The 18,715-nt window shown below is 35.3% G+C and overlaps 3 protein-coding genes across 3 annotated transcripts; all 3 read left to right on the top strand.

The window, feature by feature from the left end:
• The first annotated feature begins 2,446 nt into the window (after positions 1-2,446).
• LOC111242364 (heavy metal-associated isoprenylated plant protein 32-like) lies at positions 2,447-2,924 on the top strand. The gene has a single exon (XM_022785242.1). It carries the CDS (start codon positions 2,509-2,511, stop codon positions 2,860-2,862), a length of 354 nt encoding a protein of 117 aa, XP_022640963.1. The 5' UTR covers positions 2,447-2,508; the 3' UTR covers positions 2,863-2,924.
• Positions 2,925-11,082: 8,158 nt separating this feature from the next.
• Positions 11,083-13,941, top strand: LOC106770756 (dihydroflavonol 4-reductase-like). The gene is made up of 6 exons (XM_014656550.2): positions 11,083-11,275; positions 11,473-11,642; positions 11,864-12,058; positions 12,233-12,392; positions 13,285-13,477; positions 13,618-13,941. The coding sequence occupies exons 1-6, from the start codon at positions 11,158-11,160 to the stop codon at positions 13,778-13,780; spliced, it is 999 nt and encodes a 332-aa protein (XP_014512036.1). The 5' UTR covers positions 11,083-11,157; the 3' UTR covers positions 13,781-13,941.
• A 3,401-nt stretch (positions 13,942-17,342) lies between these two features.
• On the top strand, positions 17,343-17,819 carry LOC106770113 (uncharacterized mitochondrial protein AtMg00810-like). Its single transcript, XM_014655939.1, has one exon. The coding sequence runs from the start codon at positions 17,343-17,345 to the stop codon at positions 17,817-17,819; it is 477 nt and encodes a 158-aa protein (XP_014511425.1).
• Positions 17,820-18,715: the final 896 nt, after the last annotated feature.

Below are 18,715 nucleotides of genomic sequence, written 5' to 3' on the forward strand. Positions count from 1 at the left end.
TGAGAAAAGAGGTGATGGAGATGAATTGATTTTGGTGACCAAATCCAATGAATTTAAATTTTGTGTATCAATAGGTGAGTGCTTGTCACTAGTAAGAAAAGGAAATATATTTTCATAAAATACTACATTCATTGATAGAAAAATTTCCCTTAAGTTGAAATCTAACAAAAGGTAGCCTTTCACTCCTGTTTTATAACCAAGTAAAACACATTTTCTTGCACGAGGTTAACATTGTGTAACAGCTGAGATGGAGAAAAATATGCCAAAAGTGTGGAAGGTAAAATATTAATGAGTTGCACAACATAACGAACAACAAAAGACCATAAAACTAATGGCAAATGAGATTGAAACATTAAAGATCTAGCAACATTAAGAATGTGTTGATGTTTTCTCTCAACAATTCCATTTTGTTGAGGTGTTTCAACACAAGATAATTGATGTTGTATCCCTTTTTGTCTATAAAAATCTGTCATTGCAAACTCATTACCATTATCTAATCTAACAGCTTTTACATCAATGCCAAATTGAGTTTTGATATAAGAAACAAAGCCAATAAGATGTGATCTTATATCAGACTTACTTGCCATCAATTTAATCCATGTGAATCTAGACATATCATCCACTACAGTTAAGAAATATTTGAAACCATCAACAGAAGAAGTACAATATGGCCCCCAAATATTAACATGGATTAAATCAAAAGGAACTTTTGAAACAGTAGTACTTAATTGAAAAGACAATTTTCTTTGCTTATAATAGTGACAAGTATCACAAGGAGTGGATTTTGTATCAGGTAAAGTGGCATACATTGTGCGTAATTTGGTATAATAAGAAGAAGAAGGATGCCCTAGTCTAGAGTGCCAAATATCTGTAGAGTCAGGTCTTATTGTAGAATAAGCAATAGAATTCTCAGGAGAAATAGTAGTTGGTGAAGCAAGGGGCGGGGATGCAGGAACTATCATGACATACAAGCCATCTCTTTCTTCAGCTTTCCCAATCATCTGTAGGGTTGACTTGTATTTCACATGAAAATTCAGAAATAATAATTTTACAAGATAGAGATTTAGTTAACTTTGTGACCGAAATAAGATTGACTGAAAAATTAGGAACAAACAAGACATTATGTAAGGTAAGGTGTGGGCCAAGAGAAACTGTGCCAGAAAAATGAGCAAATGAAGAGTTCTTGTTTGGTAGAGAAATTGCAATTGGTGAGATTTTATGATAATAAATAAAATGAGACAAAGAACTGGATATATGATCAGTAGCACCTGTGTCTAGAATCCATTNGGAAGAGATATTACCTTGATCCTGAGAAGAAGTGGAAACATTATGAGAACTCACTAGACTAGTAGAATGTGTGACTGTGGGATTAGATTGAGGAAGAAGTGCCAATAGCCCTTGAATTTGCTCTTGAGAAAGTCCCATAGTTGAGGAATGTGACTGCGCCTGAGAATGATTAGAAGCCATTGAAGGAGAAGAAATTGTAGGAAAGCCAAGAACAAGAGGTAGAAGATGAAGATTTTTGGTAGTAAGAGAATTGGTTGCGGAAGAACGTGATCAAGAATTAATTTTCTTCTGATACCATGTTAGAAAGAAGAAAGAATGAAATATTATATTTCTCATTGAATAATGAGGAGAGAGTACAATTGATATATAATTGTTCAGAGCAATATAAAAAAGGAATATAAGTATAAAAATATATGAACATAAATGCACATATATGAACAAAGAATAAAATAATTCCAATAGTTGTGGATGTCGTATGGTAGAATAACTAAACAAAATAGCTAGTGAGAGACCTTGATTATTGAACAATGATATTTCTATTTTTGCTTAATGTAGGTTTGAGAATGAAGCTTCCACCACTGCCTTGTATGTGAAAGACAACTCATTGTTCCCTTTTTTGTTTATTTCATGTCTATGACCGCCTTCCTTTTATTTTCTATAAATAAAGCATCTGTCTTCTACAATTGTCACTGTCTACACACTTTACAAACTTCACCATACTCAACACACACAAAATTACTACTATCTACTCTTCTTCCTTATCTTTCACACTACTTTTTTCTTTTCCTTTTGCTCTCTCTTCTCTCATTTCTGTTAAGAATGAGTAAAGACTTGCTGAAAATTCAGGTACACTGCACGCTTCATTCTCTAGTACTATTTTTGTTACAGTTGTGTTTCTGTGTCTTGTTTTTGGGCCCATGGAATGTTAATTCTGAACCGTTTTTGCTATTTTTGGTCTCCTTTTAGACATGTGTTCTGAAGGTTAAGATTGAATGTGATGGTTGTGCACAGAAAGTTAAGAAAATCCTACAGAAAATTGATGGTACATTAATCTTAGCACACTTCTTTTTTTGTTTCTTATTTCAAAATTTCTTTTCATGTTAACATGTTTCCTTATACAGAAGATATTATTTGGGTTCTTCAAGTTTACTTGGTCTAATCTTCATTATTAGATTTGATTCATTTGACTGTAAAAGAAATTGTTATTGTTGTTGTGCAGGTATGTATTTTGTGAAAATAGATACAGGTGGAGGGAAAGTGGTAGTGGCAGGGGATGTGGATCCAGAGAAACTGGTGAAAAAGATAAAGATGGGAGGGAAACATGCTGAGATATGGGGTGGCCAGAATAGGAACCATCAAATCAACCCTAAATTCCAGAATTTGCAAGTTGATAACAACAAAGTGGGAAGGGACAGTAAGTCCCATGCCAGAAGGGTCAGAAAGGTGGTGATGGTGGTAGAGGAGGTAAACGTCAAGGTCAAGTTGGTCAGTGGGAGGGCGAAGGAAGCGCGGAGGAGCGAAAGAGGTGATCAGTGGTTGGAGGAAAGAAGAAGCATCGCCCCCACGTGGATTTGATGATTTAAAACACATCATCCATTCAATTTTAATGCACAATGCCACGCCATCAAAACATAAGATACAGCTCAGACGCCGTCTAGTAACAATTAACGGTTGGGGTAAAATGTGTGTATTTTTACAAAAATTATGACCCAATTGAGACAGTTCAAAACTTGAGGACCAAACTAAGATTTTCACACAAATATGAAGATCAAAGGAGAGATTAAGCCAAAAAAATTATAATAACATTTTTGTAAATAAGTAAACAATATTTGTATTTGACTTGTAAGTTAGACACACACATATTGTTTATAAGTCAAATATAAATTTATGGCTAACTCTATATATTGTATCCTCAACTTGTAAATGAGAGAAGCAAAATTACTAAAATTTGCGAGTTCTAAATCATAATTATTTCGTATAAAAGCTTTATATGCTAATCAAATACATGGAACTTATCCAATATCATAAAAGTGTCTAAAAAATATGTAAATGCATCTAGACATATGATTAGTTGTGCTAAATTAACTTTCTAAGGCACTAGTAATTTCTAAGACGAAGTTTCCTTTTAATATTTATTTTAGTTAATTTAACTATAAATCTAATTTCTAGGAATGATAATTATCTATATTTTATGCAGAATTAAATTATAAATTTTTAATTGGTAATAACATACCGGTCATTGGATTGATAAAGAACTCGGTCAATCATAAAAAAGAAACACATATATTAATGTTTGATACTTCATCCAAAATTAAGTGAAGGAATGAAGTGTGGAATGAATACATGAAAATTCGAATGAAAGTTGTTGATATGCTCATAAAGTCATCATTTACTGTGTCATTCAATAATTACAAGAAACGGAATGAAGGATAGAAAAAATTTAAGTTTATAATAGAATTTTGTTAAGATAAATTTAAATTTAGAAATTATTGTAGAGCTTTTACGTAGAGTAATATTTTAATGTTTTAAAATAACAAAAACCATGAGGTTAGTGTGTTATGTTTTGGATAATAATGATTATTATAATGCTTTGTTTTCTATGATAATTAAATATAGGTTTAGTTACTTTTTAGTCCTTAAGTTGGGACTGAATTTCCGTTTGATACCCGCTTTTAAAAGTGATATAATTGGGTTCCAGGTTACTATTTTGCTTTTAATTGATCATTTTCGTTAAATAGGCTGCAACGGGGTTAACTTTATATTTAGGTGGTGATATTTTTCTTCTCTCTCCTTTTTTATTTGTGACGTTTTTTTCTCTCTCTTCTATTTTTCTTTCTCACCATCATAACTATCTCTCACATTTTTCTCTCTCTTCTATTTCTTTCTCTTATGTTCCCAAAGCTTTATTTACAGGTAACTTTGCATAATAAACATTGTAGATTGTTCTTGCTATTTTTATACAAAAAAGTGATGGCGGAACACCAAAGAATTCATCCTGTTCATGATGTGGAGGCACCACACAGACCTCTGGTGCCTGGAAACAGTACTAAATCTGATAGGGTTTTCCTAAACGGACCTTTCCAGTGATGCATTCGAAGCCACCAAAGAGAAGAAGAAGCTGTTGCTGCAGGTTTTAATGTCTGTTTATGTATATAATTAATGTACCCGTGATTTCAATATTTTTTTTAATTTCTTGATGTTGTATTCAACGGTGTTTGAATTATCAACTAGTTCTACCCTTTTTGATGTTGATGTTGTTTCCCATGGTTAGCGCACACAATTTGAGGAAAACTAGGAGTGAATATTATGGAACGGGTTTCACCTTTCTGGTGTTAATTAGAATATCTCCACTTACACTCATTTATTGCATGTAAGAACTTCTATTAGATAAGGCCATAAATCTTTGATTCCTATTGATGTTAATTATCCTTGGCCATTTAGTAGGAGTACTTTAGTTGATAGGGTATATCGGTACATTTGATCATGTTACCAACTATTGCTATCATCATCTTCTATTTCTTTCTTCTTACGTGTTTACATCTTATCAAACTCACATCACATTAGAAAAGAAAAAAAGTTTTAAATTGGTTTTTGTATTTGGACCTGTTATTTGTTTTAATTATTTTGAAATGGATGTCTGCATTTATTTGCTGACTGCAATCTCCTTCCTTTTTTGCAGGTTAATCTTTGAAGCAGTTAACAAGGGGTCAATTTCTGACAAACTTTGTTAGGAAGCTAGACTATGCTATCTAGTTTCAATTGTTGGGTTTGCTAGTTTAAGTATTGTTTTGGGTGGTAAATTTGGTGCCTCATGTCTGGTGAAACAAGATCTATGCTGTGATCAGTTTCAGTTCATAACTTAGCCGTGAAAAATATATTTGGATTTGCATTACTTTCATAAATGTTGAGGGGAAGATCTGATGGATCGCAAAAGAAGCGTGTAGTTGCTTATGCTTGTGGCGTGGCAATCTTTATCGGATTTTTGTATGTGTACCAAGGATTCATCTTTGGTTCTCAGAATGTTAGTTCATCTGCACTTGAATATGGCAACAAGTCACTGAAAAGACTTGGGGTATCATATTTGGGCACAGATGATGCTTTTGATAGCAAGCAAGAGGATTCTTCACCAAGGATTGGACTGGGAGATGGTGAGGATGATATTGTACCGAAGAGTTTCAAGCTCAGAACCTGTAAATAAAGCTTTAGGAATAGAAGAGAAAGAAATAGAAGAGAGAAAAAAATGTGAGAGGTAGTGATGGAATCTTGTCTCATGTAGTCCTCTTTTTACATTTTATTGTATCTATAGTGTAGCTTGTAGGGAGTATGGGTCACTATAAATATCCAACTCCTCATTTGTATTCCTTACTTTTGAGATTAATGAGAATATAATTTTCTAAATTCAGAAACTATTCTCTCTTGAAAGTCATAGGCTAGAGAGTCCAAAGACTTCCTCTAGCCACCTTCCAAGCACCTTTCCTATTTTCCGTTTTCCATTTCCTTGGTGCTTCTCTCTCATCTGCGTCAGCCATTACACCACGCTACGCCACACATCATCAGCCACGTCTCCATTTCCTTCTTCAGCACGTGTCAGAAGCTTTAGCGCTTCATACATTCCATTCACTCTCAGTTTCATTCACAACGTCTCATTCACGAAAGCGTCTCTCTCGCGAGCTCCTCCTTGCCAGTCTCTGTCCCTCACCGTAAGCCATTCTTTCTTCCATGTCTTTGCTTCTTCACCATCACAGAACCTCAAACCTAGGGTTCTTCATTCTTCTCACTATTCCCTTCCTTTCTGACTGATTAATTCTACATTTGCTCCGATCTAGTCAGTTTCCAACGATCAAATAGCTTTTCCTCCGTTCGAACTCATTTCCTCCGATTAAAACTCCATTTCCACCGATTAATCGGTCGGTTTTGTGATTCCTCTTGTTTCTAGGGTTTCTTTGGTCTAGGTTACTGATCTCTGAGTTCCTTTCTCAGATTCAGTCTGTTCTTCTTAGATCTGGTTTGTTCTTCTGATTTCTCTCTCAATCTAGAGATTGTTCAATATTCCGCTACGTCATTTCTCTCTGGAGAAGCATCGAGGACTTCGATTAGTGTTTGCACCGCTCCGAAAGGTAATCTCCTCGAGGCCTCTTCCATCAGGTAGTTATGACGGAGAGAGAGAGAAATAGAAGAGAGAGAAAAAAGTGTTAGGAATAGCACAGGATAGATAATAAAAATACCGCCACGTAAGCATAAATTAACGTCGTTGCAGCCTACTTAACGGAAAGGATCTATTAAAAGCAAAATCAGTAACTTAGGGACCCAATTACATCACTTTTAAAAGCGGGTATCAAACGGAAATTCAACCCCCAACTTGAGGACTAAAAAGGTAATTAAGCCTTAAATATATTATGACTTGAAAATGATGAAATATAATATGCAGTTGACATGAGATGAAATAGAGAGGCGAAATAAAATATAGATAAAAGAGTGAGTTTGGGTGCACCGTAAGACATGAGCTTGGCCATAAGTGCTTTTTATAAGGATCTCGATAGGTTAAGAATGAATTGTTAACAATATTTTGACAACAAATAGGTGTCAAGCTAGCGTGTAAGAGTGCTGAAAATTGGTTTCCAAAAATACTTTTTTCATTTTCGTTTTCTTCTTCTCTCTACTCTTCACTTTTATTTTCATTTTGTGCGTGTTTTCTTTCACAAAGTGTGTTCCTCTCCTTTCTCTCTCATGAAGTAAGCATAAAAGGTCATCTGACGAGACAATATAGTGAAACTCCGTTAAAGCAATGGAAAACTTTGGTGAAAAGTTATTCCCTTTCTCCTTTCCCCTTTTCACTTACTTCATTTTGATTACCGTTTAGCATTTTCAATGTACCTATTTCTATTTTACCCTTTGGTCATTGATTTATTTTTCATGCAGTTGAATGTGCATCATTCTTTCAAAATGAAGTATGTTGGTGATTTGAATGGAAGATTGACCCTGCAGTAGATGAAGTTAATTACACAAACACCATCACTAGTGCATAAACGCTATTTAACGTCTGTTAATTTGAACTTTTAACGCCACTTTCACATCCGACGTCTATACGGGTAACGTCTATGGGACGTCGCAATTCCTCAGAACCGACGTCCATATACACGTCGGGTAACGATATCCACCGACGTCTACATAGACGTCTGCTTATACTCACACCGACGTCTAATTACTCTATATAGACGTCCACCTTTGCTTAAACCGACGTCAACATGAATATATATTGAGGTTGAAAATGACACTAACCGACGTTTATGTTCTTATAGACATCGGACCAGGCACTAACCGATGTCTAACAACGGCGTTGTGTTTTAGTACAGCTTTGATCCAGACTTTCAGTAGCATTGTGTAACACTCTCCTCTCGCTAGTTTCCCCACAAAAAAAGTTTGCGTCTTTCGAATCTTCTAAGACATTCAACCCAAAACCGAACCTGGGTCCATGACTACTTCCCATTATTCAACCGCAAAAGAAAAAAATTACGGTGACACGAGAACTAGACAAGGATCCAAGTTCCATTTTGGGTCGGAAGCCTTAGAAAACTCAAAAGATCGCCACTCTTCTTGTGAGGAAACCAGCAAAGAGAGAATGTTACACTATGTTACCCAAAGAGAGGATCAAAACTGTACTAAAACACAACACAAAGAAAGCAAATTTTAATTAGTTGAACGACAAGATAATCGATAAAAAACTAAAGAAAGTTTAAACGGTAAGCATAAAAAAAAACCACGCACCTGGGATGCAAGAGAGAAAAAGGAGAGGACGAAGACAATGACATTATGAGAAACGACAATGCAATGCCGCAAGAGATAAAAAGTAGAGGTGCGCAAGCGAGTAAAAGAAGATAAGAAGCAGAGAAAAAGGAGAAGAGATGAAGATGCGATCAGAAACTGAATGGCGAGAAGAGTCCGCGGTCTATTTAAAATGAAATGGGGCGTCGGTTGCTCCAGAAACCGACGTCTATAGACGTCGGTGTTTTAAGGGATCCGACGTCTATAGACGTCAGTGTCTCAGGGGATCCGACGTCTATTCTACGTCAAGATGTTGAAAAGATTGACGTTTGATTTCCTGTTAGGGGTAGTTCACGTCGGTGCCCCTCCTAGCCGACGTCTAAAACCCCCGAATTTGGTGAAAATAATCAATTACAGGAACTTAGACGTCGCTTACGATCAGAACCGACGTCTAAATTGAAGAATTTTTGTCTTCCCGCCTTCCAGACAGGCCTTAGACGTTGCCGTTTGACTATGTGACATCTAAGCGCCTAGGAATTAGTTGAACAACATTAATTGTAGCCCAGTCGACGTCGAGTTTTCAGGGGATCCGACGTCTAAAGCTGAACCGATTGACGTTTGATTTCCTGTCAGTGACTTGAACGTCAGTGCCTTTTTCTAGCCGACGTAGAATTGACTGTCTTATCACATACCTCAGGGTCTTCGACGTCGGTTTGCGGCAGGTGCGACGTCTATGATGCAATAGACGTCGCCTAACATCGAAACTGACGTCTAGTTTACTAATATATTTACGATAATGCCACCGTGCAGTAATAGACGTCGGTTTTTCACGAAACTGACGTCTAATGGGTGACGTTAAACAGCGCTTTTGCACTAGTACATTCAGTTGGATTTTACAATTGTCTGACAATGTTAAGCTAGATAGAAATTTGTTGAATGAGTTATTACTTAGATAGGTAGACTCTAGTGGTGGGTTTTTATTTTTTTCTGGAGAAAAATTTGTAAAATTCAAGGAAATGGATGTGTGCTTCATAAAGATAATTGTATTATTTTTTAGGATGACTGTATAATTGTAAAATTTGTATTATTTTTTAGGAGATGGATGACCGTGCTTAATAAAAGTTGAGACTGAGAGAAAGAAAGAGTTGAGCAATTGCACAAATTGATATAAGTTTTAGAGTATAAAAGTTATGTTGTCCAATTCTTTGAACAAGGAATTCCAATTTGACTAATTGATAAGTTCAAATTCACTTAAATCACAAAATTGAGTCTGATGTAAACTAGTGTAACGCTGAGCAGTAGTGGTTGAGCATTGAGCACAAGTTTGACTATGCAAGTCCGGGAGCATTTTTGCTTCATACTGCTAAGCGCCCTTTTTCATCGCTGAGTGTTTAGTTTTGCAGATGTTTTGGCACTAAGTGGTAATAAGGCACCACTTAACGCCATCTTATACTACAGGTTTGAAACAATTTTAGTTCCAAGATGCTGAGCGGTAAAAGGGTGTCGTTGAGTGCAACATTTCGAGAGAAGAATGACTCTAAGTGCCAGGATTTTCGCTCAGTGTCACCTTTTGCGAAAGGTTTGACATTGAGCGCCAAGACTGTCATAAAGTCACCATTTTTTGAAGGTTTAGCATTGAGCGCCAACTTTAAGTGCTAGTTTGTATGCTTGTTTTTTTTTTTTTTTCTTATTGTTGAGTGTTTCGTAATGATCTATATAATCCTTGAGTATGCTTGTGAGTATAATAATTATATGTGTAGAAATGATGATTTTTTTTTTTATGAATATGTGAGGTATGATTGTTGAGAGAATTTCAAGGAGAAATTATGTGTAGTTGTTTAATGCATGTTTTGGTATATGAGAGTTCAAAAAATAGGCATCCTAATATATTACCAATCATTCATTTCATATAAAAAGGAATGAGGTGGGGGAGAGAATGGTAGAAGGTCCTAAGTGTTGAGACAAGATAGTCTAGAGAAGAGACTTTAAAATTGTTGAGACAAGATCATCTAGATAATATACTTTAAGATTGTTGAGACAAGATCGTCTAGAGAAGAGATTGATTCATCTAAAGCATCTTTAGTTTTGAAGTTTAACAAACAACAATTAAAAAAAATAGTCATAGATAATCAGATGACTAACCATGATGAAAAAAATAAGTCTCTTATCGTTCTGGTATCGCAACAGTGACTTTCTCAATCAAACTCCTCAACTGGATATTCATTTCTACCATTTAAATTCATTATAACTTTCGTGCCACATTATGGTTGTAAATGAAACTACCAAAATTTATAAAATTATAAGGATTAATAAACATTATTCAAAGAAAATAATGAATTTTCTCCTTTCACCTTATTGTAAAATGGATTCCATTATTGTAAAAAGAAACAAAGTAAAAAAAAAAAAACAAGATAAAAAAGAACTAAACTTGGCACCCAACAACAAATCCTAAAATACAAAACCACGATAGAATAAAATTATCCCGAACAACAATACAGAAAGAAAGAACAAATAACAAAAACATATAAACTTTGACGAAAATAGTTTACAAATGAAAAAAAAAACTACAAATACCTAAACATCCTTAATGAAAAAGAAAGTAAACCGAAAACCTGAACCACGAAATACGAAAACTCACATTAAAGGAAGCACGCAAGTTTGTAAGTTGATCTCAACAAATGATAGAATGCTGGTTCGAATAGAGTTCTCCGGTAAATACTGTTTGAGAACAAAGAAGAGGCACATTGAAAGAAAGTTTGAACAAAATAAAGCAAACCACGAACAAAAATCCCTAAGTCATGTAAACTAATCATTTGTTAACACGGAGTTAAAAGATTATTAAAAGATGTCACTGTATCATTATCGTTTCCGAAAACCAACAATACTGCCGTGAAGTCATTGTCGTGATACTGCCCACACCGATAAAGTTCTGAGCAGTTTTGACCTTTCATTACGATATTTTATTGATAATTAGGTGAAAGCCTAGTTAGGTGAAAATGTTTGTGAAAGACACAACTTCTATAAAACGTTAGTACTCCCCAACATGTTCCAATTCATTACCAACACAGAGAGAAGGTTTCATTCTATAGTTTTTGAGAAGCCGGAACAATGGATTCAGAATCCTTAACCGTTTGCGTCACGGGGGCCTCTGGTTTCATCGGATCATGGCTTGTCATGAGACTCATCCAGCGTGGATATACGGTTCGAGCCACCGTTGTTGACCCAGGTTCCTTTTCATCCATCACTCTCTAAATTCATCTTCCAATATCAATATCACAGCCTAAAATACCTCTTTTTCTTTACCCTTTTGAATTTCTGATTTCATTCTAGTCTCAAGTTTCTAAAGTTTTATCTGGGTATCCAAAAGTTAGTGAGTGATGTTTGACACCTCTAACTCTATTATTATGCATGTGCACCATGCAGATAACATGAAGAAGGTGAAGCCCTTGCTGGAAATACCAGGTGCAGAGAGCAAGCTGTCACTGTGGAAGGCTAACCTTGCAGAAGAGGGAAGCTTTGATGAAGCCATTAAAGGCTGCATTGGAGTTTTCCATGTGGCCACACCCATTGACTTTGAGTCCAAAGATCCTGAGGTCCACTCATCCATTCTATAAACTTATTCTCTAATGAGTTTTTATTGTGTTGGATTTAGCTCAGCTTTTAAAATATACTGATATAGACTGATTTTGATAGATGTAACTTTACACTTCATTTGTACATGATTAATGATAAATATAGAATAACTTGTTATGATATAAAATGAATTTATGGAGGAAGAGTGAATGATAATTATAATGTGGTTATGGAAATGCAGAATGAAGTGATAAAGCCTGCAATAAGGGGAGTGATAGATATCATGAAAGCATGCTTGAAGGCAAAAACTGTGAGAAGGCTAGTTTACACATCCTCGGCCATAACCACACACATTACTGATCAGCCAAAGGCTTTGTATGATGAGAGCTGTTGGACTGATGTTGAGTTATGCAGAAGAGAAAAGATGCCCGGTTGGGTTAGTACTTTTTCTCTTTCATCATCCAATTTTCATATTAAACAAAGATACAAATCAATATATATACATAAAATATAATTAAACCATTAATCTCTTCAATGCAATTAGCAATGATTTTTTTTTTCTTTATGTGGTATAAAAAATAATGTTTTGATTAACTTGGTTTGAATGTAGATGTATTTCGTTTCTAAAACTCTGGCAGAGCAAGAAGCATGGAAATTTGCGAAAGAGAATGGAATGGACTTCATCACTATCCTTCCGACTCTTGTTGTTGGCCCCTTTCTGCCTCCATCGATGCCGTCTAGCATAATCACAGCACTTTCTCCTATCCTAAGTAAATTTACTGAAATTTATTGAAGAATTAATTATATATTTTCATTTTTATCAGCTTTTCCTTTAATTATAAGTAGAGCTGTCAAAATGGATCACAATCCGTCAGTTAATCTGGTCTACCACGGGTTTGGACTAGGTTGAGTTTAAAAAAAAAAAATATTTTTTTATGGGGGTCAGATCTCAATCCGGCTCATTTAAACTCGGCTCATCCGAGTTGAACCCGTGGTGAGTTGGGTTGGCCCACCATCTCATCTTCCTAATTTTATTGTATTAAAATTTAATTTTAATTTATTAAAAAATATTTATTATCTTTTTTGCTTGAAAAAATTATTTAAGTTTCCTATTTTCAAAATTAATTAAACTCCTCATGTTAGGAGTGAAATTTGAGAGTGAATATTTGTTTAGATTTGAATTATAGAAAGTTTGTAATTTTTTTATTTAAAAAAATTGTAATTAAGTGAAACCCACCAATCTGTGGTAGGTTGGATTGGGTTCAAACTTTTATGGCTCGTTAATAAATGAACCGGATTGAATAACTTACTAAATGATCAACCCGTGATGGATCCTACTAGGTCAGACGGGATGATCTGTTTTGATAGCACTACTTATAAGATAGTTAATACGAAAATGAATAAAGTTATTAGATATGAAAATGATTAGATGAGAGGAAGTTGACTTATTTTCTCTTAAAATGTGTGTTTTTAATAATGGGTAGATGAAAAACAGTTCATTTCTTTGATTAAAAGTACCATTTTATAAAAAAATTCCATTGTATAAATTTTACTCTCTCTGTCTCATTTGAAAAATAAAATATATTTAATCCAAGTTTATCTTGACGGAATTATGATATGTTGTTGTGAGATCTGATTGAAGAAAATTTGACATATATGAAGGGAGAGAGGAGCATTATGGGATCATAAGACAGGGTAAACTGGTGCACATACAAGATATTTGTCTTGCTCACATATTTCTATTTGAAGAGCCAAAAGCAGAAGGAAGATACATATGCAATGCACGTGACGTTACTATTCATGAGATTGCAAAAATAATTAACAATAAATACCCAGAATACAATGTTCCCACTGAGTAAGTCTCTTACCAAATTTAAATATCATAATTTTCTAATCAGGTTAGGTTTACATGCAGATCATGTGTTTGAATAAAGAATTAACCAAAGTGTATGTCTAATATTAATTATTATCTCTCTGACTCCATGGGACATTTAGGTTTGAGAAGAATGGAGATGAATTGGAGGTGGTAAAATTATCTTCGAAGAAACTTACAGATTTGGGATTCGAATTCAAATACAGCGTGGAAGATATGTACACTGAAGCAATTGATACATGCAGAGAAAAAGGGCTCCTTCCTAAAACTGCTCAAACATCATGAATTTGAATTGAGAATTGTATAAGGCCAAGTTGTCTTGAGATAAGTTATGATAGCAATCTTCTCAAAGGCCAAGTTGTTTTCAAGTCTTGTTTTTCTTACCTAAATGCTTTGTTGGATTATTATTTGGTTTTTAAATAAAGTTATTATTTCTAAGGGTTGAACTAGTCTAAGTAAGTTAGCTATTATTTAGGTTTAGGTGTATGTGATCTACTTTTTGCCATTTACATAAATTCAATTTTTTATCTTATGAATGTAAAAGCCTATTAAAAGTTGTGCTCTTTCAATTGAATAATACAGAGAATTATCCATTCACAAACAATGTGTGCATAAGTTGTGATTTGTGTGGTTACCAAGTGATATCAAAGCTCCATACAGGCCTGATACGATGTGAACAATTGTGATAAAGTGTGAACAGTTGTAATGCAAGTGAGAAGAGTGTGGGGTTTGGAAGATAGTGAGTGCACATATAGAAGAAAGAGAAACCTTGAGTGAAAGGAGTCAAAGGAGTGAAAAGAGTGTGAGGGAGTGCACATGCAGAAAAAAGGGAAACAATGTGAGTGCATAAATAGAAGGAAGAAGGATGTCTGGCCTGGAGAAATTTGTTCAACTTGCCATCCTCAAATTTGATGGTCATTATGAATTTTGGTCTATGACCATGGAAAATTTCTCACGTAGCAAGGAGATATGGCAGATTATTCAAGATGGGATACCACTGTCAGGTACCCACCCCACTGAAGCTCAAGAAAAAGTTGTTGTTACGCATTGAAGGACTTGAAGGTAAAAAATTACCTATTTCAGGCCACTGATAGGAAGATATTAGACACTATTCTGGACAAGAGTACCTCCAAGAAGATTTGGCAATCCAATATTTGGGACGTACTCTCAGTATTGTCAACAAGATGAAGTTGAATGGAGAGGTGAGAGTACCGGCGTTAGCAAAATACTCAGATCACTCACCCCAAAATTTAATTATGTTGTGTGTTCAATAGAGGAATCTAATGATTTAAGTAAACTAAGTCTTGATGAACTCCATGGAAGCTTACTGGTTCATGAGCAGAGAATGCATGACTCGCAACACGATGAACAAGTGCTGAAAATTACTCATGATAGTAGATCAGAAACAGGTCGCGGATATAGCGGATACAACCAAGGAGGTGGCAGATACAGCCGAGGAGGTGGTGGTTGTGGTCGTGGAAGAGGTCGCAGAAGACAATCATTGAATAAAGCACTTATGGAGTGTTTTTGGTGCCACAAACTAGGACACTTCCAATACAAGTGCCCACGGGTTGAAAAACAAGCACATTATGTAATGTGTGAGGAATCATCAGGGGTAGAAGATGAAATATTATTAGTAGCATATGAAGAAACAAATCACCAATATGTGCAACAAGAAGACTGGTTTCTTGATTCTGGTTGCAATAGCCATATGACTGGAAACAACCAGTGGTTTACCAAGACACACGAATAGGGACTATGCCAGACCATCAAGCTTGGTAATGACAACACTATGGCAGTAGAAGCAAAAGGAGACATTCAAGTTTGTATTTATGGCTGCTCACATATAATCACAGACGTATATTATGTCCCAAAAATTAGAACCAATCTTCTAAGTTTAGGACAACTCCAAGAGAAAGGATTGGTTGTATTGATTCAAAATGACACCTGTAAAATTTTCCATCCAGATCGCGAATTACTTCTTCATTCTAGCATGAAAGGAAATAGGATGTTTTATCTAACATCCTCAATGAATCTTCTGAACAAAAAGTACAACTTTGGCATGAAAGGTTTTCTCATCTATACTTTCAGGGACTTTGCACACTTGCCAACAAGCATTTGGTAACCGACCTCCCACCTCTAAAGGCGTCCAAGAAACATGCACCTTGTGTCTCACTGGAAAAAAAACATAGGGACACCATACGAAGACAAATTCCTTGGAGAGCGTTGAAGAAACTTCAATGAATTCATGTTGATGTGTGTGGTCCCATTTCACCCTTGTCTCACAGCAACAAAAAGTACATTCTCAGTTTCATTGATTATTACTCTTGTAAAACATGGGTTTACTTTCTGCATGGAAAATCTGAAACATTTAGTGCATTCATAAGCTTCAAAACCTGTGTGGAAAAAGAAGTCAACGCTTCCATTTTCTATATAAGAACTGGTAGAGGTGGTGAATTTACCTCTAAGGAATTTGAAAATTACTACAACCATCAAGGGATTTCAAGACAAAAGACCACAACTTACACTCTGCAACAAAATGGAGTTGCAAAAAGAAAGAATCGCACTATCTTGAATGCAGTTTGAGCAATCTTACATGAGAAATGTGTTCCAAAATCATATTGGCTTGATGTTATATGGTGGTGTGTTCACGTCTAAAATTGAAGTCCATCATTGGCTATAGATCACAAAACTCCAAAAGCACTTTGGAGTGGAGTCAAACCACATGTTGGCTACTTTCGAATATTTGGTTGCATTGGTCACATTCATATTCCAGATCAGAAGTGCAACAACTTAGATGATAAAAGTCAACCATGTATACTCTTGAGGGTAAGTGAAGAATCAAAAGCTTACAAATTATACAATCCTACTAACAATAAAGTCATCATAAGTAGGGATGTAGTGTTTGAGGAGGACAAAAGTTGGAATTGGCATGGCAATGCAAAGGATGATACCCGAGAAAGTGAAATCCACACAAACTTGCAGTCAGTCATGACACCAGCTCAAACCCACTAATTAATTCTGATTCAGACTCAAAATCTCATCATCCTCCAATTGAAGGGAGGGCAACAAGACAGATGCGACCACCTGCATGGATGATCGATTATGAAACGAATCTCTTGATAGCAAAAGAAGAGAGTTTACTAGCCATGATGATGTGTGAGTCTGAAGATCTTATCTCATTTGAAGAAGCCCATACAAATCCAAAATGGAGAGATGCAATGAATTCTTAAATCTAAGTAATAGAAAGGAATAACACTTGGGAACTCGTAGATCTTCCAAAATAAGCTACACCTATCGATTTGAAGTGGATATTTAAGACCAAACTCAATGAAAGAGGTCTGATAGAGAAATACAAGACCAGATTGGTTGCTAAAGGTTACGCTCAAAGATTTGGAATCGACTATACTGAAGTTTTTGCCCCAGTCGCTCGACTTGATACAGTGCGAGTCTTACTAGCCTTGGCAGCCCAAGGAATATGGGAAGTCTTCCAGCTTGATGTAAAAAGTGCATTTTTACATGGTGAATTTCAAGAAGAGGTGTTTGTCCAGCAACCTGAAAGGTTTATCAAAAGAGGCAGAGAAAATCAAGTGTATCGTCTTAAGAAAGCTCTATATGGGCTTAAACAAGGTCCAAGAGCTTGGTATAGCAGGATTGAAGCATATTTTGCAAAAGAACACTTTTATCGGTGCTCTAGTGAACACACCTTGTTCATTAAAAGGTTTGATGGTAATATTCTAATTGTTAGCTTATATGTTGATGACATAATTTTTACTGGCAATAGTCGTCAAATGTGTGAGGACTTCAAGAGTTCGATGCAATCAATTTGACGACGGATTTGGGAAGAATGAGGTACTTCCTAGGAATTGAAGTTATACAAAGTGATATAGGAATTTTCATTTGCCAAAGACATTATGCCCGTGAGATGTTAGCTCGGTTCAACATGACAGAATTTAATCCAGTTTGCAATCCAATTGTGTCAGGCACTGTACTATCCAAAGATGATGAAGGAACATTAGTTGATGCCACCAAATTTAAACAAGTTGTTGGTAGTCTCATGTACCTAACCGTTACTCAACTAGACGTAATGTTCAGAGGAAGTCTAATTAACAGGTACATGGCTACTCCAAAGGCATCACATTTGGCTACCACAAAGCAAATTCTGAGGTATGTAAAAGGTACCATTGAGTACAGTATTCTATACCAAAAGGGTGGAAAAACTAAAATCACAGCCTACAGTGATAGTAACTATGATGGGGATTTGGATGATAGACAAAACACTTATGGAGCAATATTCATAATAGGATCAGGGGTTATATCATGAGCTTTGAAAAAGTAGTCAGTATTTAGCTTATCAACTACAGAGGCAGAATATATAGCTGCAGCAGCATGTGCTTGTCAATGTATTTGGCTTCACAGAATTCTAGAACATATTGGGATCGAAAGAAAGGAATCAATCACAACTCTATGCGATAACAACTCCACTATCCAGCTGTCCAAAAATCTTATCTTTTATGAGCATAAAATTTCACTTTCTTAAAGATATCGTAAATGATCACATTGTTTAATCGAAGCATTTCAATACTCAAGAATAGGTGGCGGATATAATAATTAAGACGGTAAAACTTGAACAATTTGAGAAACTTCGACAAATACTAGAGTAGTTGGGTTTTTGTACCCCCATAGGCAAATTTGCCTCATATATTACCAATCTGGGCAAATTCAAAGTCAAGGGGAAGTCGTGCTACCCCCAGACGACTTTCAAAGGAGAAGTCGTGTCACCCATGCACGACTTCACACTGTTCACATGAACAGTGATGAAGTCGTGCCACCCAAAAACGACTTCTGGGCATGGTAATCGATTACTTTGAGCTGTAATCGATTACCAAAGACTTAAAAAACATTTTTTAATGGTTTAGAATGAAATAAAAAAAATTAAAAATAGAAAAAGTGAAGTTGTATGGGGGTTGCACGACTTTATCTATTGAAGTCGTGCCACCCTCCCACGACTTCACCTTTTCTATTTTTATTTTTTTTTATTTCATTTTAAATCATTAAAAATTGATTTTTAAGTGTTTAAAATTCCAAAAAAAATTTAAAAAATGGTTANAAATTATTAGTTTTATGGTTTAGAAGTTCTAAAATTATTGTATAAATTTTTTCTTAATAAACTTATTCTGTTGCAATTTTTTTTTAATTAAAACTAATTTAAATTAAATA

The sequence above is a fragment of the Vigna radiata genome, chromosome 8, assembly GCF_000741045.1.
Source record: "Vigna radiata var. radiata cultivar VC1973A chromosome 8, Vradiata_ver6, whole genome shotgun sequence".
NCBI classification, from domain to species: Eukaryota; Viridiplantae; Streptophyta; class Magnoliopsida; order Fabales; family Fabaceae; genus Vigna; species Vigna radiata.

What these genes read in the sequence shown, in the direction of transcription:
- LOC106770113 (XM_014655939.1), top strand. Translation starts at nt 17,343, where the DNA reads ATGAGGTACTTCCTAGGAATTGAAGTTATACAAAGTGATATAGGAATT.
- LOC106770756 (XM_014656550.2), top strand. Translation starts at nt 11,158, where the DNA reads ATGGATTCAGAATCCTTAACCGTTTGCGTCACGGGGGCCTCTGGTTTC. An exon ending in TTGAGTCCAAAGATCCTGAG is followed by an intron (nt 11,643 to 11,863) that starts GTCCACTCATCC and finishes ATGGAAATGCAG; the next exon opens with AATGAAGTGATAAAGCCTGC. An exon ending in GAATACAATGTTCCCACTGA is followed by an intron (nt 13,478 to 13,617) that starts GTAAGTCTCTTA and finishes TGGGACATTTAG; the next exon opens with GTTTGAGAAGAATGGAGATG.
- LOC111242364 (XM_022785242.1), top strand. Translation starts at nt 2,509, where the DNA reads ATGTATTTTGTGAAAATAGATACAGGTGGAGGGAAAGTGGTAGTGGCA.